General features: G+C 38.3%; 1 protein-coding gene across 1 annotated transcript; it reads right to left on the bottom strand.

Moving 5' to 3' along the window:
* Nucleotides 1-3,110: 3,110 nt before the first annotated feature.
* Nucleotides 3,111-25,791, bottom strand: LOC121374079 (polypeptide N-acetylgalactosaminyltransferase 13-like). The gene is made up of 12 exons (XM_041500993.1): nt 25,630-25,791; nt 21,453-21,932; nt 20,443-20,596; nt 17,865-18,028; nt 15,987-16,151; nt 13,786-13,975; nt 10,795-10,912; nt 10,114-10,311; nt 7,328-7,456; nt 6,159-6,257; nt 4,473-4,604; nt 3,111-3,329 (listed from the first exon to the last, which is right to left on the bottom strand). The coding sequence occupies exons 2-12, from the start codon at nt 21,925-21,927 to the stop codon at nt 3,174-3,176; spliced, it is 1,980 nt and encodes a 659-aa protein (XP_041356927.1). The 5' UTR covers nt 21,928-21,932; nt 25,630-25,791; the 3' UTR covers nt 3,111-3,173.
* Between the last annotated feature and the right edge of the window lie 247 nt (nt 25,792-26,038).

The raw sequence follows: 26,038 nt of genomic DNA on the forward strand, positions 1-26,038 counted from the left end.
ATTAAGGTTCATGCACGCTGTCCTGGACACACACACCTTAGATATCTGGGCTTTCTGTCCATGACAGTTAGTGATTGGTTGTTAGTGTGAGAGACGTCTTACGCCTACCCACCGAATCGTTAAAACTCACTCAGGGTGGGAGCTGGTACCCGAGCTGCGAACCCAGTACCTACCAGTTTTATGTCCGATGGCTTAACCACGACACCACGGAAACACGTAAAGATTGCACTCGCTCAAATTCTTTTCTTCGTGGCATCTGACGGCGACCACAAAAAGTGAGCATGTTAAACTGAAATTAAATACCTTACCTGATAAAAGTCTATACGAACACCTACATGTAATGACACGGCATTCCGTCCTACATGTAGCGACACGACAGTCTGTCCTTATTGTTGCTGGGTATCTATAGTATTCAAAGAGTCGTAACATGTGCTGCTACTGGTGGGGCGACACGTGTGTTGTACATAATGACTGCCCTGTCGATTACCGATATCCACAATAGTAAGTGCATATTGTGAAAACTGAAGACTTGCCGAACTCCGTGGTCAGGCGCATGTGCAGGAAATTATGCGGTGGGTTGGGATGTGGTGTGTCTGTACCAGTGGCGGATCCAGAAAATCCATTGGGGGGGGGGGGGGCAATGGCATGAGGCAGAATGCCGAGGGAACTTTGGGGGAGGTTTGCAGATGGATCGTAATATATTTTTTTAATTAATATAATTATAACATTATAACTCCGCCTCTGTGTACTGTGACCGGCCTCGGTGGCGTCGTGGTTAGGCCATCGGTCTACAGGCTGGTAGGTACTGGGTTCGGATCCCAGTCGAGGCATGGGATTTTTAATCCAGATACCGACTCCAAACCCTGAGTGAGTGCTCCGCAAGGCTCAATGGGTAGGTGTAAACCACTTGCACCGACCAGTGATCCATAACTAGTTCAACAAAGGCCATGGTTTGTGCTATCTTGCCTGTGGGAAGCGCAAATAAAAGATCCCTTGCTGCTAATCGGAAAGAGTAGCCCATGTAGTGGCTACGGCGGGTTTCCTCTCAAGATCTGTGTGGTCCTTAACCATATGTCTGACGCCATATAACCGTAAATAAAATGTGTTGAGTGCGTCGTTAAATAAAACATTTCTTTCTTTCTTTCTTTTTCTGTGTACTGTGGTGAGCGAACATTTGTTTTGTTTGTTGTTGTTTTTACAGATCGCTGTCGCACAACTCTCGATCCCTGCCCAACCAGGAACACGCGCCTGGTGGTGTAGTGTTTGAATGATTGAACTTATAGTCCATAATTACTGGGTTCGCATCTCCGTACCAGCTCACGCCCAGAGTAAAAAGAAAGTTGTTTTGTTTAACGAAAGCACTAGAGTACACTGATTTATTAATCATCGGCTATTGGATGTCAAACATTTGGTAATTTTGACATATAGTATTAGAGAGGAAACACGCTACGTATTTTCATCAGTAGCAAGGGATATTTTATGTGCACCGTCCTACATAAAGGATAATACATAACACGGCCTTTGATATACCAGTCGTAGTGCACTAGCCGGAATGAAAAATAGCCTAATGGGCCCACCGATGGGGATCGATCTTAAACCGACCGCGCATCAAGCCAGCACTTTACCACTGGGCTACGTCTCGCACACACGCCCAGAGTCAGTTAAGCAAAGTTTGTTTTGTTTAACGACATAAGTAGAGCACGTTGATTAATTAATCATCGGCTATTGGATGTCAATCATTTGATAGTTTTCAGAGGAAGCGGCAACATTTTGTTGATTAGCAGCAAGGCATCTTTTATATGCATTTCCCATCAGACAAGGCAGCACTTCAGAGTTAAAATAAATAGTAAAGACTGTTAGACATCATCACAATTTGAAAGGCCCATCGAGACGCCCCTACACACCAAGCTGTATGGAGCTGTATGGGGGAAAACCCCAGCTATATATATAATATAAATCCTATATATTGGACTACTAATGTACCTTTTGAAAGCATCTAAGAGGAGGGGGGGCATGGGGAGTGGTGGGGAGTGGTGGGGAATGGCATGTGGCGAGGAGTGACTGTTAGACATCATCACAATTTGAAAGGCCCATCGTGACGCCCCTTCACACCAAGCTGTATGGAGCTGTATGGGGAAAAAAACCCAGCTATATAAATCCTATATATTGGACTAAAGTAGCTTTTGAAAGAGAAGAGGAAGAAGACATCTTCACATCTAAGAGGAGGTGGGCGCGGGGAGTGGTGGGGAAAGGCATGTGGAGGGAAGCAGTGACAGACCATTTGTGTCGATTAATACAATTAGCCAGTTATGTACTTATTCAAGTGAGTCCGGTGCTAGGTTTGAAATAGTAAACTAGTCAGGGAGTGGCAGTCCTCTTTGTGGCGGTGCAAAGGGAGGCGACATCTGCAGTAAAGGATCTCCTCTGGAGTGGCTGTCCTCCTAAAGACGAGGCACTATATAGAGATTCAGGGAATCAACCACTATTTTACCAAACGCCCATTCGACTCTGCATCGTGTAGTTGACGGTTTTATCGTTGAGATATATGAAATACTGGGTTATGAGTTGGATGTATGACCATGAGCCAGTGCTCGCTTGAGGTTCAAAGGGAAATCCTAGATGGTGAGGTCAAAAGGTGTTTCAGTTTTGCATACGTAAACAGTTCTGGTGGTGATGGTGTAAAAGACTAATATTTTTTTCAGGTCTGACAGAACAGGAGGGCCTAAAATTCAAATTTTCGCACCGACATCACACACACACACACACACACGCACGCACATATACACATATACACACTACTCCACGGGCCCTGCCCTATATTGCTGCCAGTTGTGGACAATTACACATGCTTTCTAAAGCATCTACGATTATAATAAAGGAAGCAAGTCCCTTCTACCACCCACCACCTCCATACTCCCACCAAGTAACCAATGATTATGTTTATGCCGAGCGCCGACACCCCCCCCCCCCCCCCCCATTCATCTTTCAGTCATCTACACCCATTTTTTCATACCGCAACATATCACCTACAGAAGTGAAAAAAAGGAGTAAATATAAGACTATTAACATGGAATTTCATTCATTCTTGACAAAATTTCAAACATGACACATGATTTCAAATTGTTTTTATTCAAAAACATAAATTAACTGGAAAATAAATGATAAAATGTTCGTCATAATGTTCCATCGGATATAGTTCTGGTATGTTTTTTCTTCTTTTTAGCAATCCATCTTTGTTCGACAGAGTTGTCGCACTTTGCTACTGTGAGTGTTTTATCCTTGTTCGCTTTGAGACACATCCCTGATTCGTAATGCAGTAGTGATCCATCCTGAATCAATAATAATAAACATAATATTAAAGGGCATCAATACTGAGTCGTAGTAACCCATCCTGAATCAACAATAATAAACACAATACTATAGGTCATCAATAGTGAGACATCCCTGACTCGTAGTGTAGTAGTGACCCATCCTGCATCAACAATAATAAACGTAATACTATAGGTCATCAACAGTGAGACACATCCCTGAATTGTAGTGACCCATCCTGAATCAACAATAGTAAACATAATACTATAGGTCATCAATATTTTACTCCAGAAAAGAGCATACACATCTCAGGGTTTAATTTGTATAGTATTTCATTTGTTTATAGAAAGTAGTGCCCCCCCCCCCCCCCCCTCCTGCCCGGATTTTGTCAGGGTACGGCCCTGGAGACACATCTCTAACTCGTAGTGCAGTAATGACCCATGTTTTCATGATATATCAGTGCATCAATATGGAGTTCATTGTGCATCAATATTTGAATTGCCCATTATGATTAGAATTGTATTCCTCATTTTATTACCCCATTGGACTAATGGTGTCTGTTGATTCATAACAGTGGTGTAACTGATGACGATGATGCTGCTGCTTCTGATGATGATGATGATGATGATGTTGACAATGATAATGACAATAATGATGATGATAATGATGACGATAATGATGATCATGATGAAATTGATGATGATCACAAAGCTGAGACCAATGGTGATGACATGTTGAAGATTATGATGTTGATGATAATGATGATGATGACGATGATGATGGTGGTAGTGGTCATAAAAGTGACAATGTGGAGGCAATGGTGGTGGTAGTTATTATATTGGTGATGATGATGATGATGATAATGATGATGATGATGATGATTTCGATGATGATGATAACGATGGTGATGACAAGGACAATGATGATGATGGTGACGATGATGATTTCGATGACGATAATGATGATGACAGTGATGATGATGGTGATGATGATGATAATTTTGGTGATGATTTCGATGATGATGATAATGATGATGATAACAAGGACAATGATGATGATGGTGATGATGATGATGATCATTTCGATGACGATGACGATGATGATGATGACCATAATGAGTGGAACATGATACATCTACAATTTAGGAGACATTGTTACCTTACCTGCATATACTTCCACACTGGCTGGTTGTTCCTGGTAACACACTCACTGCCCTGTTTCCTTATGTCCCCTCTGACAACACACAGAAATGTGGGCTCCTGGCGTATCTGTCCTGTTTTTGTGATCTGCCAAAACTGAAGAATAAGGAAAACGAATTTCAATATACTATAAAATATTAAAACTGCTGATGTGATTTGTGAAACAAAATCAGAAGACTGACAATCTGTTCAACAGAATCTATTTCTGTCAGCACAGCACTCGTCTCAAACGCATTAGCAGTTGGACTCATTGGGGGTTATCCTGTCTCATCCACTGCCCTACAACTGGTATGTCAAAGACTGTGACATGTGCTGCCTTGACTGTAGTTAAGTGCATACAAATGATCCCTTGCAACTAGTGGAAATTGTAGCATGCTTCAAATGTTTGACATCCAATAGACAATGGTTAATTGATCAATATGTTCTAGTTGTGTTGTTCAACAAAATAAAGTGTTTAACTTTATGGAGGGTGGTTTGAGACTATAACTTTAAAAGCCTGGTTTCCATAAAACCTGTCACCGACGCAGATCGATGAGTTCAGTGAGGTGCTTGCAGCGAAGGATCGAATCACCTCAGTGGACCAATTGTCTGATTGTAGAGTTTTGTTCAGTCCCAACCAGTACCCCATGTCTGGTATATATATATACACATACACATACACATACACATACACATACACATATATATACATACTCTTCAAAAAAAGAAACTTGACAATAAAGTTTAATTTTAAACAAAAAAACAAAACAAAACCTGGTAGACATGATACAAGCAACCAAAGATCAAGACACCATGGGAAGTGTGTGTGTGTGTGTGTGTGTGTGTGTGTGCCTCTGTGTGTGTGTGTGTGTGTGTATGTGAGTGTGTGTGTGTGTGTGTGTGTGTGTGTGTGTATGTGTGTGTGTCTGTGTGTGTGTATGTGTGTGTGTGTGTGTCTGTGTGTATGTGTGTCTGTGTGTGTGTCTGTATGTGTCTATGTGTGTGTGTGTGTGTGTGTGTGTGTGTGTGTGCTGTCAAATGTGTAGGAAAGTGGGGAAATGTAGCAGGTTTCCTCAAAGACTATGTATCAAAACACCGATGATTATAACAAATGAAGTTGCTCTAATGATTTTGTTAAACATTATAAACTGTATTTTACAGATCAACGACGACACTCTGACACATGTTTGTTAAACATTATAAACTGTATTTTACAGATCAATGAAGACACTCTGACACATGTTTGTTAACCATTATAAACTGTATTTTACAGATCAATGAAGACACTCTGACACATGTTTGTTAAACATTATAAACTGTATTTTACAGATCAATGAAGACACTCTGACACATGTTTGTTAAACATTATAAACTGTATTTTACAGATCAATGAAGACACTCTGACACATGTTTACAAAGTTGGACAACTTTCAACTATAAAAGTACGAGAGAGTGTTGCCCTACCACCATCCTTACCTCCATTCAAAAATGGGAACCTGTACACCTATGGTTTCAACCACCCACCCCCACCCCCCCCCCCACCCCCGATCCGTAACACCGTCTTGCGACTGTTCCCATAAAATTTCTTTGGTCTACGTCAATCTGCGTCAATAGGTGATATATTACACATTTTATGGTAACCAGGCTTAAGTGAATGATGTAAGCGAGGACCTGATTGGTTCCCTGTCCGTGACATCCAAACAGTGCCGGTTTCTTATCCTTTTTTTCCATGCTGTCAACACAGTATTCGGCGAACCCTACACTTCGAATCTGAAAGAGTATAATCAAATATAGGGTGCTTTAGGGTGGGGTAATGATAAAACAAGTTCTCCTCCCCTACCTCGGATAAGACAAAGTGGAATAGAATAATCATAACAATAATATTACAAAATGTGTCAAATTACATCTACAAAGTCTGTTGTTATAAGCTTTAAATAAATTGTTGAATTAATAAGCTTATTCTCTTATCTCCAACAACCCGTTTAAATTTTCTAGCTGAAATATTCGATATCTGTTACTTTAGAGTGACAGACTCTAGTTTCTAAACAATACGACGTATTGTTCACTATTAAAGCCATTTTTTTTATCATTCAAATAAGAAGTACTTGCATTTTATTATTCAGAATATTAATTTTCGTACATCTGAGGTGGTTCTGGTCATCCAGGTTTTTCAATACCCCAAAATGCAATTTTCATAATTCAGAAAACGAACGTGCGTCTGAAGAAAAATGGTTATCGCGACAAGCTTTAGTCTAGTTTTGGACGATATTTCCCTGTTTAAACATCACAGACTTTAGCTTCTCTCTGTTATAACGCTATCCAAATGTGTGTTGTTGTTTTTTTGGGGGGGAGCCCAGTGTAAGGTCACCACACCCCATCTAAACTGCTCTAAACACAGATTACATGTAGTCAATACTAACTCGAAACCCAGAGTATAGAATACCCGGTACATTAAAAAAAAAAATCATATACAGTGAAACATCTCACAACCGGACCCTCTGTAAACCAGAATTCCCCAAAATCGAACACTTTTCACGGTCCTTTTTTAAAAATCAGTACAGAAATTAACCTCTATAAACAGGATACCTTTTTAAACCGGACATTATACTTGGTCCCTATGGGGTCTGGTATAGATGGGTTTCACTGTAAATTAATATTTTAAAACTCCATGTCTGTAACACATTAATTTAACTATTTCATGTCTGTACTTCACAACTATAGGTTTGTAATGCATTAACTTTTTCATATGAATTGATAACTTAAAATATATTGACCTTTTCTGCATATAACTTAAAGTATACCCAGTAATGTTGGGAAATATTTTTTCAGTGCTGGCTTACCTCCCCTGAATATACGGTGTCGTTGGGAATTTTTTTGTGAGGCATAACGTTCTTCATGTACCAGTCGAAACTCTTGCAGTGCAGACTCTCACGAAGTTTCTTTCTCTCGGACACGTCTCCATAGTCACCCTGCGAAATATAAATAACCAATCAAATATCTCCAGTCACCCTGCGAAATACAAATAACTAATCAAATATCTCCATAGTCACCCTGCGAAATATAAATAACCAATCAAATATCTCCATTGTCACCCTGCAAAATATAAATAACCAATCAAATATCTCCATAGTCACCCTGCGAAATATAAATAACCAATCAAATATCTCCATAGCCACCCTGCGAAATATAAATAACCAATCAAATATCACAATAGTCACCCTGTGAAATATGAATAACCAATTAAATATCTCCATAGTCACCCTGCGAAATATAAATAACCAGTTATATATCACTATAGTCACCCTGCGAAATATAAATAACCAATCAAATATCTCCATAGTCACCCTGCAAAATATAAATAACCAATTAAATACCCTACCAAGCCCCCGCCTCCGCCTCCGCCGTGAAATAACAATTCAAATTCTCCAAAGTCACCATGTAAAAATGTAAATATAACTAACCAATCAAACTCCATAGTCACCGTATAAATATAAACTACCAATTAAATACGCCAAAAGTGAGCTACCCTTCGATCAACTAAGTCAAACCAACCAAATTAGTTTTTACGTACGTGTCAAATTTTCCTTTAAAAAATATGCAATAATTTCTATTTGGCTTAATCCTACGGGACATCTGCAACTTCAATAACACCAAAAGCAAGCCCACCGCCCACTACCGACCCTGGTCGGGCTGCTTTTACTCCCTTGCGTCAATCCAATAGCCGATGATTAATTAATCAATGAATGTACTCTAGTGATGTCGTTAAACAAAACAAACTTTAACTTTTAAAAGTTATGTGATAAATAAATAACAAAAATCTCTCGTTAGTCTCTAATATGACATGTAAATAACCCATCAAATAAATCCATTGTCATCCTGCGAGATACAAATACAACAAATACACAAATGAAATGGGTTTTTTTATTTAACGACGCACTCAACACATTTTATTTATGGCTATATGGTGTCAGACATATGGTTAAGGACCACACAGATATTGAGAGAGGAAACCCGCTTTCGCCACTTCATGGGCTACTCTTTTCGATTAGCAGCAAGGGATCTTTTATATGCACCATCCCACAGACAGGATAGCACATACGACGGCCTTTGATATACCAGTCGTGGTGCACTGACTGGAGCGAGAAATAGCCCAATAGGCCCACTGACGGGGATCGATCCTACACCGACCGCACATCAAGCGAGAGCTTTACCACTAGGATACGCCCCCGAAAATACCCAAAGAAATCATAGTCTCACACTATCAACAGTCACGACAGAGTTGGCCAACTTGACAGTTAAAACTGTGTTTAAATTTCACCCACTACCGACTTACGACGGGTGTGCTTAGATTAACAACTAATCGGTTGTAGGAGACTAGCAACTGGACAGTGGTGGAAGTCACGAGATCGGCGAGTTGACCAACCCGGTCATGAGCCTAATATACATTTGTAACTGTCATTTGCTTGCTTGGTTGTAATGACAAAAGCATAGCTTGATGTCTTGAGTTCTTTGAATACACTATGGAAGAAAAACCTATAAATAAATCATATACAGTGGAACCTCGTTAGTCCGGACTCCAGTAGTACGGAAACCTCACCTTACGGACATTTTTTTTTTGCAAAACGAAACGACCACTCAGTAAAGTTATTCATTAATCCAGATATTCAGCTTCCGGAACCGGACGGTCATAATTCTGAACCAAATGTAAAAAGTAAAGGCAAATTGCTTCGTTTGACCGGTCGCCGCTGATTGAACATAAAAGTAATCCGCCAATTAACGCTCAAGGAATCGACAGAGATAAAATGGCTGCACGGGGTTTCACACCGCAGTTTATTTAACCATTCACCTGTGTTTATTTAGTGTTCGTCGGATAGACCCGACTGGCTGTTTTATTTTATGAGTATGACACAGCTGTTATAGATCTATAGTCCGAAGGTTCGATGGTCTGAAACATAACCCTAGGTTCAGCAGTGGCGTAGGCAGGATTTTGTATTGGGGGGGGGGGGGGGGGGGGGCACCTGGCATCCAAGCAAATAATGATATCGAGTAGTGGGATATGACACAGGAACCTTTTTAATGTTATTAATAAGCGAAAAGGTACAATGTTCTCCAAACAATAAACAAAGCTGATTTAAAGTGTAATCCCCCCCCCCCCCCGGCTACGCCACTGAGGTTCAGTAGTCCGAAGGTTTATAGACTTAACCCCGAACTATTGAACCTTCGGACCATTGAACGTTTGGACTATAGAGCGGTCCCCTACACGGTTTGGGACCGACACCAGATATTGCACGGTGAATTGCGGTGGTGTATGGCAAATTAACATATGATTACCACTGTACTATGTATTTTTACAATCTCACGGCCCTAGGAAGGTGCCCAAAACACACACACAGACATATATATATATATATATATATATATATATATATATATATATATATATATATATATATATATATATATATATATATATATAAACGATCGCTGCTGCTACAAAGTTTATGGGACTGCATGGAGTAATTAATGGTGGTATGTAACCTAGACTACTGGGTACGTATAAAATCCGGATTGCTGGGTTGGTGTAAAACCCGGAGTTATAAATCCGGATGATTTTTATTTATGGTACCTTCATCTGGAAGCGTTCAAATACGTATTCCTTGTATTCGTCCATCCACACGTCTGCCACTCGAAATGCGTTTGCGATTGTCACTGGCAGACGATTTCCGGTTTTAGCTTCCGGCCACTTATTAGGATTTTTAACACGAAAGATGTGACCTATGTGAGAGCATAGTACTATCTCTATACTGCCATTACACATCCAAACCTACAACAACAACAACAACAACAACATTAACAACAACAACAATAACAGTAACTATAACATCAACAATAACAAAGACCCCCCCCCCCCCCCACCCCGCCTTGATGTTTTCAATTTGCATGGTGATATTAGATAATGAAATATGAACTTACCCACAAACTCTAACCCTAACCCTAATCCTAACCCTAATCCTAACTCTAACCCTAACTCTGATGCTAACCCTAACCCTAATTCTAACTAACTCAAATTTCATTATAATCCAATAGCACCATGCAAATTCAATGCACCAAATGTTTGGCATCCAATAGCCGATGATTAATAATTCAATGTGCTCTAGTGGTATCGTTAAACAAAACAAACTTTACTTTGACAGTTATTTTTTGCCAGTTCTAATTTCGCTTTACAATTCTAACTGATTGACAGTTTAAACTTTGAATGACTGTTCTAGTTTCAATGACAGCTCTAATTTTGATTGACAGTTCTTACCTTGAACGACAGCTCTAAGTTCTCAGCTCCCCAAAAGTCTAAACCTGGATCGTATGTTCCGAGTTTAGTGAAATATTTTTTGTCAATGGCAAACAATCCACCGGGCATTGTGGGAGACCTAGCGGAAAACATCAACAAATAATTAAAACACACATATATATATATACATATATTTTAAAGGGACTGTTCTGAGTTTGCAGCCATTGTAAGATGTTTGCAATAACAGAGCCTTGCTGGCGACTACTATTTCATACTAAATACATTTTCTTGTTTAGAAAGCCAGTATCTGTATATCGAATGTGTTTGCGGTCGTATACTAATGTTTGTAGCACTCAGTTTTTACTTTAATTCGTGATATATATGTTTTTCGTATGTATGATATTATTGGGAGGTAAAATCCGGTTTCGGCTATTACAAGCATTAGGACAACAACAAACACCTTCTAAATACAGACACTGATATTCTAAATAAGAAAATGTATTTAATTTGTATGTTACGTCATTGAAAATGCTATATTGGTCGGAAACATTTTACGATGGTTGTAAACTCAAGATTGTCCCTGTAAGGCCGTATGTACAACTAGAAGAGGATTCGTAATTTTCAAAGAGTTGTTTTAGAAATTATCAAATTTATCAACGGTTATTCATATATTTTGTTATTGTTGTCTTCCTTGAGTAATACTCAAAGCAACCTGTTTAACTGCTCAAATTTGTTACTTCACAAATAAGCGATTTTTTTTTTTATTTCGTAACTCGGTAAAGCATTAATCTACTTCATCACCAAGTAAATATTTTGAAATTCTTGAACAATCGCCCTATTTAATAACAGAGTAAAACATTTTCCTCTTGGTTAACCAGGCGCATGCGCAGGAATTTTGGCAGGATTGGGTCTAAGACTGTTGCAAGCGACGTTTATATAAGTATTATTGCATATAATATGTTATTAATAGCACGGTTTTAAACTTGCCAGGTTTATTCATATTATATATTTAAGTACTGATATTAATACGGGGGATCGACACATGTTCCCTAAGAAAATGTATTTACCGACCTCTGAAATCCTCCCCTTGCTCACGCGCCTGTTACCCCGGTGAACAATTTTCCTGTTTCTCAATTCTGTAAACATTTATCCTACTTCATGACCACCTCTCTCTCTCTCTCTCTCTCTCTCTTTTTGTCTCTTGGGGGGGGGGGGGGGGGGGGGGCGTAGCCCAGAGTTAGAGCGCTCGCTTGAGATGTGGTCGATCAGTCTAGGATTGATCCCCGTCGGTTGGCCTATTGGGCTATTTCTCATTCCAGCCAGTGCATCGCGACTGGCATATCAAAGCCCGTGGTATGTGCTATCCTGTCTGTGGGATTTTGCATATAAAAGATACCTTGCTGCTAATTAAAACATTTACTAGGTTTCCTCTCTAATGTCAAAATTACCAACTGTTTGACATCCAATAGCCGATGAATAAAAAATCAATGTGCTCTCTAGATTGGGGTCGTTACACAAAACAAACTTTACCTTTAAAGGGACATTCCTGAGTTTGCTGCACTTTTTAAGATGTTATCGACTAACAGAGACTTTTTAACGATTGTAATTACATATGATCAAATATATTTTTCTGCATACAACATTAGTGGCTGGATATTAAACCTGTTTCTGATCGTTCTAATATTTGTACTAAATTTCATTTTATTTAAACAAAAATCAAAAACAAATCGTACGTACGAAATTATTTGAAGACGAAATCCAGTTTGTGGTGCTTACAAATATTGAGAAGACCAGAAACACTGAATGTACAGACACTTATATTCTAAACAAGAAAATATATTTAATATGTAAGTTTAATCATAGAAATATTTTATTAGTCGGAAACATCTTACAATGCAGCAAACTCAGGGATGTCCCTTTAACTGTCTCTGTCTCAGAAGGGGTCAAAGAGGTACTTAATTCACGTCTATGGGTAAGCTTCCTCCACCCTACCCAAGAATATCTTCAGTTTGGTTGTTTCTGTTGAAAACTTTTATTTCCTACGTCACTGACCGTTGCCCTGTTTCTTACGTTTTAGAGCTCGTGGAGTGTATTTAAAAGTTGGGGACGGGTGGGGCTGGGGTGGGGGCACTGTCAATTCGATGGTCTGGTTGATGAAAAATAATGTTTGTTTTGTGTAACGACACCACTAGAGGACACTGATTTATAAAGCATCGGCTATGGAATGTCAAACGTTTTGAGCAAGTCTAAGAGGAAATCCGCTACATTTTTCCATTAGTAGCAAGGGATTTTTTTTATATCCACCATTTCACCGACAGGATAGCACATGCCACGGTCTTTGATATACCAGTCGTGATGCACTGGCTGAAACGAGAAATAGCCCAATGGGCCAACCGACGGGGATCGATCTTAGATCGACCGCGCATCAGCCGAGCGCTTTACCACTGGGCTACGTCCCGCCCCCTGAGGGATGCAAATACATGTATTTGAGGGTCTGATCCTGATGGAGGGGGTGTCGAGGGATGAAAATACATGTATTTGAGGGTCTGATCCTGATGGAGGGGGTGTCGAAGGATGAAAATACATGTATTTGAGGGTCTGATCCTGATGGAGGGGGTGTCGAGGGATGCAAATACATGTATTTGAGGGTCTGATCCTGATGGAGGGGGTGTCGAGGGATGAAAATACATGTATTTGAGGGTCTGATCCTGATGGAGGGGGGTGTCGAGGGATGAAAATACATGTATTTGAGGGTCTGATCCTGATGGAGGAGGTGTCGAGGGATGCAAATACATGTATTTGAGGGTCTGATCCTGATGGAGGGGGGTGTCGAGCGATGCTCCCCCGAAAAAAACACAACTAATTTCAGATGTTAAAATACGGCATTTCCAGGTTTCTGAACAGAGTAACAGGGGAAAGTGAGGAGCAAACGGACCACGCCCCTCCCCCCATCCCTCCCCACAACCGACTCCACTGGTCCGCTGTGCATGTGTTAACCAATAACGACTTTACTTCATGACATAGCGGAGTCTTTTCAGATTCCAGTCCCAGGTAAAGGTGAGGCCATTCCAGTCGAAACCTCCCACAGCCTGTCCTTCTGTTGTAGATATTTTAAAATGATTTGTATTAATTTGCTGAATCACTGGAACCGTGGATGTCATCGGGTTCTCGTGAATTGGAGCCAGCAGAGGTTCAAGCCAACCTGCGTGAAAACAAAATTCAATTTAAAAAATAAAATAAAATAAATAAATAAATAAATATAAATAAATAAATAAATAAATAAATAAAATAAAATAAATAAATAAATAAATAAATAAGAAAAAATATAAGAAAACTCATTTGTTAGAGGAATAATTTTTTTTTAAAATAACACGTGATTCTATGACACGTAACATTACAGGTGATTCTATGACACGTAACATTACACGTGATTCTATGACACGTAACATTACACGTGATTCTATGACACGTAACATTACACGTGATTCTATGACACGTAACATTATATGTGATTCTATGACACGTTGTAACATTACATGTGATTCTATGACACGTAGCATTACATGTGATTCGATGACACGTGATTCGGTAACTATTACACGTGATTCGGTGACACGTTTTTCAGTAACTGTTACATGTGAATCGGAAGGAAGGAAGGAAGGAGATGTTTAATTTAACGACGCACTCAACACATTTTATTTACGGTTATATAGCGTCAGACATGGTTAAGGACCACATAGATATAGAGAGAAAACCCACTGTCGCCACTTCATGGGCTACTCTTTTCGATTAGCAGCAAGGGATCTTTTATATGCACCATCCCACAGACAGGATAATACATACCACGGCCTATGATATACCAGTCGTGGTGTACTGGCTGGAGCAAGAAATAGCCCAACGGACCCACCGACGAGGATTGATCCTAGACCGACCGCGCATCAAGCGAACTCTTTACCACTGGGCTACGTCCCGCCCCATGTGATTCAGTGATACGTGGTTCAGTAACTTTAAAATATGATTCAGTGATACGTGGTTCAGTAACTTTAAAATATGATTCAGTGATACGTGGTTCAGTAACTTTAAAATATGATTCGGTGACACGTTGTTTAGTAACTGTTACATATGATTTCGTGACACATGGTTCAGTGGAGTCTGTTTGCGAGTGTGAGTACACTGGCGTAGCCAGGATTTTATATTGGGGGTGGGGCAACTCACTACTGGGGGAGAGGCAAACCACACTATGTATGATTTTATAAAATTTAATACAATAAAAAAAGGTTTGATTGTGGGGGGGACGTTTCTTTATGTAGATGTAATTTTGAAATCTGTGATGTATTTTTGTGTCTGTCATGTATTTTCCAGTATTTTTATATCTGTCATGCATTTTCCTAATACTATCCGTGATGTATTTTTGTGTCTGTCAAGTATTTTCCTGTATTTTCGTATCTGTCATGCATTTTCCTATCCGTGATGTATTTTCCTATCTATGATGTATTTTCGTATCTGTCATGCATTTTCCTATCCGTGATGTATTTTCGTATCTGTCATGCATTTTCCTATCTATGATGTATTTTCGTATCCGTCATGATTTTCCTATCTGTGATGTATTGTCCTATCTATGATGTATTTTCCTATCCGTGATGTATTGTCCTATCTATGATGTATTTTCCTATCCGTGATGTATTGTCCTATCTATGATGTATTTTCCTATCCGTGATGTATTGTCCTGTCTATGATGTATTGTCTATGATGTATTGTCCTATCTATGATGTATTTTCCTATCCGTGATGTATTGTCCTATTTATGATGTATTTTCCTATCCGTGATGTATTGTCCTATCTATGATGTATTGTCTATGATGTATTGTCCTATCTATGATGTATTGTCTATGATGTATTGTCCTATCTATGATGTATTGTCCTATCTATGATGTATTTTCGTACCAAGGGGCGGGACATAGGCCGGTGGTAAAGCTATTTCTCGTTCCATCCAGTGCACCACGACTAGTATATCAAAGGCCGTGATATGAGCTATCCTGTCTGTGGGATGGTGCATATAAAAAAAAGCCCTTGCTACTAATGAAAAAATGTAGCGGGTTTTCTCTCTAAGACTATATGTCTGAATTACCAAATGTTTGACATCCAATAGCCGATAATTAATAAATCAGTGTACTCTAGCGGTGTCATTAAACAAAATAAACTTTATTTTGGTACCTGGGAAACACTCGATGTGCGAGTCCAGGAAGACGAGCACCGGAGCGCGCGCCACGCCGTACCCCAAAAGCCTGCATCTAATTAACCCCTCGCGCTTCTCAGTGCGCAGAATCCGAACTTTGTCCAACTTCTTCATGTACCTGTCCAGCGGCTCCTTCAGAAAGTCTAGCAAACAAAACAAACAAAAAACCAGTTACAAATTAACTTATTTATCATACAATGGAGGGACGATATATCGATTTAGCGAACATTTACAAGTTAAAGTCCGAACCAAAATGTTAACAACTACGATAAATTGCTCTCCTACCCTTATTTTTCGTTAGATTTTATCTACATTTTGTTCAGACAGGAATCTTGAAAAAACCATTACAATGACACAGATTCCACACACTATTAACACATTAACTTATTTATCATATAGTGACACGACTATTGCGTTATAACTAGAGATGTATCGATATGGCAGCATGGTACCGATATTGATATATCGCCATACAAACTCCACAATACGATGCATCGATTTAGTGAAGATGTATCGTGATATATCCGATATATAATATGTTTTAGTAAGTTTTAGTAAAAAGGTCAACGTCAAATTGTAGGATATGGCGAATATGACAGAAGAATTAAAACATCCCCACGTTCAAATGTATGAATATGTATGATCCCCAGCTCTCTCCCCTTGGATCCGCATCTACGTTTTGCTTTAAATGTACTCATAACAAGGGGGAAGTTAATTGTTACAAGAATACATGAGAACACATTTTGTTACGGACACTCGCTAAGCTAATTTACATCTGGAGCCTATTTCACAAATCATCGTAAGTTGACGTCTGCAACTAGCAGTTATACGGACATTCACTTACACGTGTTTGACATCTATTTCACGCGGGAAATTACATCGTTACGGAAGATGGAGCATTTAAAGAACAAAAGAAAATGAAATATGTGTGTATCTAACTATATTTGTTGAACTATAATAGTAATAAGAATTGTGGTTTTGTCGTAGATTTACGTTTACGTGCAAAACTAGACTTACGATGTTTTGTGAAATTGGGCCCAGCTGGCCCTTAAATTTAATACCTTGTTAAAATTATAGTGTGTGAACCTAATAATAATAATATTATTATTATTAATAAAAATTAACATTATTATCGTTGTCGTCCCGTGGCCCACTTCTCGGCTAATTAAAACATAGCAACAAAAAAGTGGAAAGGAAGAAAACAATTTTAAAAATGAAAAAGAAAAAAAGCCAATAGACATGCGAGTTTAAGTGAAGGGAGAATGGGAGGGTCTTTTTTGTTTTTGGAAGTTTTTTAGTTTTTTTTTTATTTGTTTTTTTGGGGGGGGGAGGGTTGGGGTTTTTTGTTGTTGTTGTTGTTGCTGCTGCTGTTGTTGTTGTTGTTTTTAGGGAAATGGAGGTGGGGGACTTACCCGATGTTGAAAGCAGAAAACATGGGGACCAATGCGAATATTTGCATCAGTTCCAATACCCCTGCGCGTGCTGTAACCTCACCGTGTTGCAGGGGTGTAACATTCTCTTTGAGAATGGCCAATACAGCACAAATTGAAATTTTGAGTAAAAGTCAGTATCTATCTGTGATACTTGTATTTTTGCACAGTTCTTTACACAGTTTTTGTTTAAATCTTGAATTTTTATATTGATGTTGATCATCACCTTGTTTGTTTGCATTACCATAGTTTGACACCCAATAGCCGATGTACTTTTCGTGCTGGGGTGTTGTTAAACATTCATTCATTCATTCATTCATTTATTCAGTTTCAATATTCTGTATATTGCACAAGATTTGTGGATTTTTCGGAATCTTCCAAATATATATTATATTATTAGTTGATCGCTTTGAACGTGTAGCTTACCATAATCGGAATAATCGTCGACAAGAATGATTTCTTTAATTAGACGTGGCGGAGCTCGGTTCAGAATACTGTGAACTGTGCGCAGTAGTACCGACCAAGCTTCGTTCCGAAAAACTACGATCACGCTAGCCTCGGGCAAGTCCGTGTATATTCGGGATTTGCATCTGAAAATGAAATACATAAATGCATCAGAAAATACACAATAAATTCGTCCACATAAAAATACCCTAGAGTCGCACTTAGTCAGTTTTTCTGACTGAAACCAGATCCAGTTTTGTATACAATTATAAAGGCGACGTCACACGAAACGAGTTGTAATTTCCCCAACTCCCGACTTAGATTAACAACTAATGGGTTATACGTTGAGAATCGAGTTGTGAGAGCGCTCAGACTAGCAACTGGACAGTCGTAGAAGTCGTGAGAGAAGGAAGTTGGCCAACTTTGTGTTGGCAGTTGGTAGTCGGAGCCTAGCACTACTATCTGCAACGTTTTATTTGCATAACTGATTTCCTTGCTAGTTTGACCTAATACTTTTCAGGAACCCCTCGTAGAGGTCATTTCTACAGAAATTCTCATAGTGGTTGTTTCATAATGTTATCACCAGCCAATCGTAAAAAACTTGAGGATGTTGTAAATAAAACTCTCATAATTTTGGGAATAATCTGTAATAAACATTTTACGATTTGGTTTTAAACTTCGGTGGGTGTTTTTTTCTGATCTAATAATCATCAGGGACAAATTACATTTATGAAAGTTAAAGTTTGTTTTGTTTTAACGACACCACTAGAGCACATTGATTTATTAATCATCAGCTAATGGATGTCAAACATTATTTTGGTTATTCTCAAACTAATTAAAATTAGCTGCATTATTACATGTGGATCTAACAGCAGCCAGTTGGAGCTCATGTCCACCAATCAAAACCTTACTTGCAGAATCATGCCAGTGATTTGAAAATAATTTGAAAACATTCCGAATTATCCTGAGGGTATACGACATGTTTCATGTGAATTACGAATGCCTTATTTAGACCAGTAGAACTAATTTTAATCAGATTGCTAACAACACTGCGTAATCTCCAATGTCCAAGTTAACATTTCGTCTGTAAATAATAATTTAAATATTGACCAATCACACTTCGCTTTTTATAACGTTATTTGGGAGCATTCAAATTCTAAAAATATCGGGCGAGTCTATTTTAGTGGCCGCAGTACAGCGAACCATACCAATACGTACGGGATGGGTTATCAGTCTACAATTTTACATTACAAATTATTTATTTATTAAAAAAAACTAAAAGCTAAATCAGTCTTCAGTTTTACATTACAAATTAGTTATTTTATAAAAATAAAACATGTTTTAAGGCATTAGTATCTCACTGGTTTACACAGGGTGTTTACAGGGTGTAGTTCACATACTTCTCATTACACAGCTAACGCTATCATTTGTGATACATATGACAGTGTTTGTTGTCATAAAATGTTCTTTCATCTGGCCAGTAATACGAATAAATTCAAGTAATTAATTTGAACTAGTGCCAGTGTACCATCTACCATTGTGCTTGAAATGTGTGGAAGCCTAGTAAATATAATATGAGTTTTTGTGCGGAACTTGGATAGACAAAGACGCTACCCGTTATGTAATGTCTGTAACGAGCAGCTTAAAGGGACATACCCTAGTTTTTAAACACTAAGGCATATCTTTGACTATTATAGCCATTTTGATAACTGAAATCATACTTTACTTAGATTTTATGGTTTAGATTATCAATTTCCGTACATTCGAAGTGTTTCTGGTCATCCTGGTGTTTTTAATATCACAAAATGTATTTCTCATATTTTTAAAAACGCACGTGCGTCTGAGAAGTAACAGTTATGGAGTCAAGCTTTTATCTATTTTTAGAGGGTATTTCACCATTGCAAAGTCACAGACTCACGTTTCACTCAATTGTAACTTTATCCAAATGTGTTACAGGTTTGTAGAAAAAATAAACTTAGTGTTAATTTTCACGGGTTGAAACTAAGGTCTGTTCCTTTAACTCCCATTTTGTCAGATTTATTGCAATGGCGAAGGGCGGTAGTATTTATATTCATGCTGTGTGATATGTTGATTGGAACGTTGCATGTAGCATTGTTAGCCACATATATTGTCATCCATGTGATTTGGGGGCGGGACGTAGCCCAGTGGTACAGCGCTCGCTCGATGCGCGGTCGGTGTAAGATCGATCCCCGTCGGTGGCCCCATTGCGCTATTTCTCGTTCCAGCCAGTGCACCACGACTGGTATATCAAAGGCCGTGGTATGTACTACCCTATCTGTGGGATGGTGCATATATAAAATATCCATTACTGCTAATCGAAAAGAGTAGCCCATGACGTGGCGACAACGGGTTTCCTTCCTCAATGTCTGTGTGGTCCTTAACCATATGTCCGACGCCATAAAACCGTAAATGAAATGTGTTGAGTGCGTCGTTAAATAAAACATTTTCTAATTTAATGATCAGGACACGGCAAATTTAATGATGTTGTGGTGTCTTAAGAGTTTTGAAAGAGTATTGGGTATTGCACAACGAAACGTACACTGGTGAACGAATGTCGGGTAATCTTCGCGTTACCGATATCCGGTCGCTAATCAGCTGGTTGAAAGAGTTTTTGGCGAAGCCTTCATCATATAACTTCCTGTCATGCGCAGAAAGTTCCTTCGGGTCCATGTAGCAGGGTTGGTTATTTTCTCCTAAAATGTAAAAGCAAACATGAACTGGTACACGGGGACGTTTGTGACAATATAATTAAAGCCAACGAATGAATGAATGAATGAACGATACCCCAGCAGAAAATAAACCCAACGATAATCCGAGTGATATACATGTATATCAAAAAACGAAAACGGTATCGGTACTGTTACTAAATTTTAATACAAAAACAATACAAACTAAGTGTAATGATGACAAAAATCCCAACCCCTCTATTCTCTTATCAAGAAACAAGAAACTGTTCTGAAGCAATACATTCTATGTTAACCGAAACGGTTAACATAGAATGTATTGCTTCAGAACAGTTTCTTGTATATATACATAACATACATGTATAGCATGCTATTACGTGATATATTAAAATAATTAAAAACTATTTTCTCTGGGTGATTCTTTGTGTGTGTATCCCTCCCTCCCTCTCTCTCTCTCTCTCTCTCTCTCTCTCTCTCTCTCTCTCTCTCTCTCTCTCTCTCTCTCTCTCTCTCTCTCTCTCTCTCTCTCTCTCTCTCTCTCTCTCTCCCTCTCCCTCTCCCTCTCTCTCTCCCCTCCCCTCTCCCCCCCTCTCTCTCTCTCTCTCTCTCGCTCTCTGTCTGTCTCTCTATCTGTGTGTGTGTGTGTGTCTGTCTCTCTATCTGTGTGTGTGTGTGTGTGTGTGTGTGTGCCTGTCTCTCTCTCCCTCAGTGTGTGTCTATCTCTCCCTCCCTCCCCCTCTCTCTCTCCCTCCCTCCACTCTCTCTCTCTCTCTCTCTCTCTCTCTCTCTCTCTCTCTCTCTCTCTCTCTCTCTCTCTCTCTCTCTCTCTCTCTCTCTCCCTCCCTCTCCCTCTCTCTCTCCTTACCTATTCCATCATCTGGATTCCAAGGCACAAATGGCGGAAATTCGTCGTTCTGATCAACACTTTGAGTATCACCGGACTTCCGGTTAGTGTCGTCTGCTTTGTGAACAGTCTCATTTCGCGGGTGCACGTTGAGAATATATTTGTCCGGGTTACTTTCGTTACTTTCGTTAATTCTGTATCCTACATCATTATGCAGTATCTTGTCTACTTCATTAACTCGAACAGTGTTGTCTTGGACAGCACTACTTCTTTCTTTGACTCGGTTGTTAGTAAACAATTGTTTTTCCATTGGAATTTTATTCCCGAATCTAACGTCCAGTAGCAAACTGTTTCTCCAATAGTCACCGGTTTGTGACTCAGATTTCTCAAATAAAGAGTCCGACTCGTGTGATACGGATGTCATCATGTTGTTTATGTTAACGATAATAACACACATCAAACAAAGAAACATAAGTATCAACTTGTTCCGTCGCATGGTACCTGGAAGAAACAAAAAAGATTAAGGATATTTCAGGTTGTGACAACGTTTGCTTCAAACTAATGTCTTAATGCATACGATTTTCGTACGTACGAACGTATTAGGAAGTAATACGTAGACACTGGTATTCTAAAAATATATCATATATAAATGACAAAGACTGCCCATCAGATATATATATATATATATATATATGTATGTATGTGTGTGTGTGTGTGTGTTTGTGTGTGTGTGTGTGTGTGTGTGTGTGTGTGTGTGTGTGTGTGTGTGTGTGTGTGTATATAGATAGATAGATGGGCAGTCTTTGTCATTATGAAGACTCCATTCGTAGAAAACATAGTTTAATGGAGGATAGTCTCTTGATGTACATAAGCATCAGGCTGTCGAAAGATAAAGGATTTTAATTGTTTATGAGCAAGGAAAGCTTTCAATATTTTCACCAGCGAACATTAACACCTCTGTCTGCCAAGGGGCTTGCAGTCCACTGTGTCTCGTTCTTTGACCCGTAGTATGATGTACTCGTTCTTATTATTTCCTCAGCACAAAGCATGGTGTACTCTAATTGTTTCCTAAACATAAAACATAGTGTAGGCTACTCTTTCTAATTATTTCCTTAACCCAAAACACATTGTACCCTTTCTAATTATTTCCTTAACCCAGAAACACAATGCACTCTTTCTAATTATTTCCTTAACCCAAAACACACTGTACCCTTTCTAATTATTTCCTAAACACTAAACATAGTGTAGGCGACTCTTTCGAATTATTTCCTTAACCCAAAAACACAATGCACTCTTTCTAATTATTTCCGTAACCCAAAACACAATGCACCCTTTCTAATTATTTCCTTAACCCAAAAACACAATGCATTCTTTCTAATTATTTCCTTAACCCAAAAACACAATGCACCCTTTCTAATTATTTCCTTAACCCAGAAACACACTGTACCCTTTCTAATTATTTCCTAAACACTAAACATAGTGTAGGCGACTCTTTCGAATTATTTCCTTAACCCAAAAACACAATGCACTCTTTCTAATTATTTCCGTAACCCAAAACACAATGCACCCTTTCTAATTATTTCCTTAACCCAAAAACACAATGCATTCTTTCTAATTATTTCCTTAACCCAAAAACACAATGCACCCTTTCTAATTATTTCCTTAACCCAGAAACACAATGCACTCTTTCTAATTATTTTCTTAACCCAAAACACACTGTACCCTTTCTAATTATTTCCTAAACACAAAACATAGTGTAGGCGACTCTTTCGAATTATTTCCTTAACCCAAAAACACAATGCACTCTTTCTAATTATTTCCGTAACCCAAAACACAATGCACCCTTTCTAATTATTTCCTTAACCCAAAAACACAATGCATTCTTTCTAATTATTTCCTTAACCCAAAAACACAATGCACCCTTTCTAATTATTTCCTTAACCCCAAAACACAATGCACTCTTTCTAATTATTTCCTTAACCCAAAACAGTAAAAAGTAAAGTAAAGTTTGTTTTATTTAACGACGCCACTAGAGCACATTGATTTTTAATCTTATCATCGGCTATTGGACGTCAAACATATGGTCATTCTGACACTGTTTTTAGAGGAAACCCGCTGTCGCCACATAGGCTACTCTTCTTTACGACAGGCAGCAAGGGATCTTTTATTTGCGCTTCCCACAGGCAGGATAGCACAAACCATGGCCTTTGTTGAACCAGTTATGGATCACTGGTCGGTGCAAGTGGTTTACACCTACCCATTGAGCCTTGCGGAGCACTCACTCAGGGTTTGGAGTCGGTATCTGGATTAAAAATCCCATGCCTCGACTGGGATCCGAACCCAGTACCTACCAGCCTGTAGACCGATGGCCTGCCACAACGCCACCGAGGCCGGTCCCAAAACACAGTGCACTCTTTCTAATTATTTCCTTATCCCAAATACAGTGTACTCTTTTTAATTCTTTCCTTGATCCAAAACACAGTGTACTCTTTCTAATTCTTTTTAACCCAAATATAATGTAATCTTTCTCCTTATTTCCTTAACCCAAATATAGTGTACTCTTTCTAATTATTCCCTTAACTAAACCGAAGTGTACTCTTTTTAATTCTTTTTAACCCAAATATAGTGCACTCTTTCTAATTATTTCCTTAACACAGAACATATTGTGTTATTTCTAATTATCTCCTTAACCCAAAACATAGTATACTCTTTCTAATTAGTTCCTTAACCAAAACATAGTGAACTATATCTGTTTTCTTAACCAAAACAGAGAGTACTCTTTCTAATTAGTTCCTTAACCAAAACATAGTGAACTATATCTGTTTTCTTAACCAAAACAGAGAGTACTCTTTCTAATTAGTTCCTTAACCAAAACATAGTGAACTATATCTGTTTTCTTAACCAAAACAGAGCGTACTCTTTCTAATTAGTTCCTTAACTAAAACATAGTGTACATTTCTCTTTCCATAATAACCAAAAGCATAGTGTACTGTTTCTCATATGTACTCTTAATAAATGCTACCAGTACCCAAAGCGTGGTAACAGTATGTGTTCTCTGTAACACCAAGCATATTATATTTTTTGTAGTGTGGGCTATTTCTTGTTCCAACACCATGACTGGTATATCAAAGACCATGGTATGTGCTATCTGTCTGTGGGATGGTGCATATAAAAGATCCCTTGCTACTATTGAAACAAAATTAGCAGATGTTTGACATCCACTAGCCGATGATTAACAAATCAATGTACTCTAGTGGTGTCGTTAAACAAAACAAACTTAAAACAAACTCTCTTTTTTTGTAGTGTACTCCTTGTAATATCTACCTGCACCTAAAGCGTAGGGACATTGTATGTGTGTTCTTTTTTAACACAAAGCACAGTGTATTGTTTATAACTCCTATATATTGGATATATCCACCGGGGCATTTCGGAGGATGTGCCCAAGACAGTCGTGCTTGAATCTTCAGTGGATGTAAGTACGAGTCAAATGGTTGATTTATTGAACTTATATCCGCACCTAAAGCGTAGTGGCATTGTATGTGTACTCTGTATAACTCCTACCTGTATCCAAAGCTTAAAGGGACATTCCTGAGGTTGCTGCATTCTAAGATGTTTCCGACTAATAAAATATTTCTATGATTAAACTTGCATATTAAATATATTTTCTTGTTTAGAATATCAGTGTCTGTATATTCAATGTGCTTCTGGTCGTCTTAATATTTGTAAGAAGCCCAAACTGGATTTTATCTTCAAGTAATTTCGTATGTACGAAAAAAAATAGTTTAGAAAATAAAATGAAATTTAACCTAGTACAAATATTAAAACGATCAGAAACACGTTTAATATACAGCCACTAATATTTTATGTAGAAAATATATTTGATATGTAATTACAATCGTTAAAAAGTCTCTTAAAAATTGCAGCAAACTCAGGAATGTCCCTTTAATGACATTATGTGTGTACTCTGTGTAACACAAAGTATAGAGTACTCTTTATAACTCATACCTGCACCTAAAGTGAGAGACATTTTGTTTACTTTTATAACAAAGAATAGTGTAATTCATTGTAACTTCTATAAAGCGTAGTGGCATTGTGTGTGTCCGTGTACATTTATAACAACTACGTTCAAATCAATATACACACGTGAATCCAGAATATAATAATTCCTTACAATTTGTTTCCAGAAATATATCCTTACCGTTGGTTTTCGTGAATACTAAGTTTTCGGTAAATCCCGTTAATCGTTCGGTGAACTCCGACAGCCGTACAATTCCATATGTTTGGGTGTTGTCTAACAATTAAAAATATTTGTTTTCTCCTGTTTAACTAGTAAATATAAAACACAAGACTTTAGCATTAATATAGAACACGTGAGGTAAATACTGTTCTACTGCATACATTGATCACTAGATCATGGAGATATATATATTGATGTATACCTATCAACAACATTTCCGCAGAGTTAAATATCTCGCCTATCGTAAACTTAATCGGTGACGCTGATAGTTGCATCCATAGATATTCATCTTAATGCATGTTTTAAAAAATATATAAAATGATTTAATAATAATAAACTTTAAAAAATTAAATTAAAAACAAATCCATAT

The sequence above is a fragment of the Gigantopelta aegis genome, chromosome 1, assembly GCF_016097555.1.
Source record: "Gigantopelta aegis isolate Gae_Host chromosome 1, Gae_host_genome, whole genome shotgun sequence".
Taxonomy (NCBI): domain Eukaryota; kingdom Metazoa; phylum Mollusca; class Gastropoda; order Neomphalida; family Peltospiridae; genus Gigantopelta; species Gigantopelta aegis.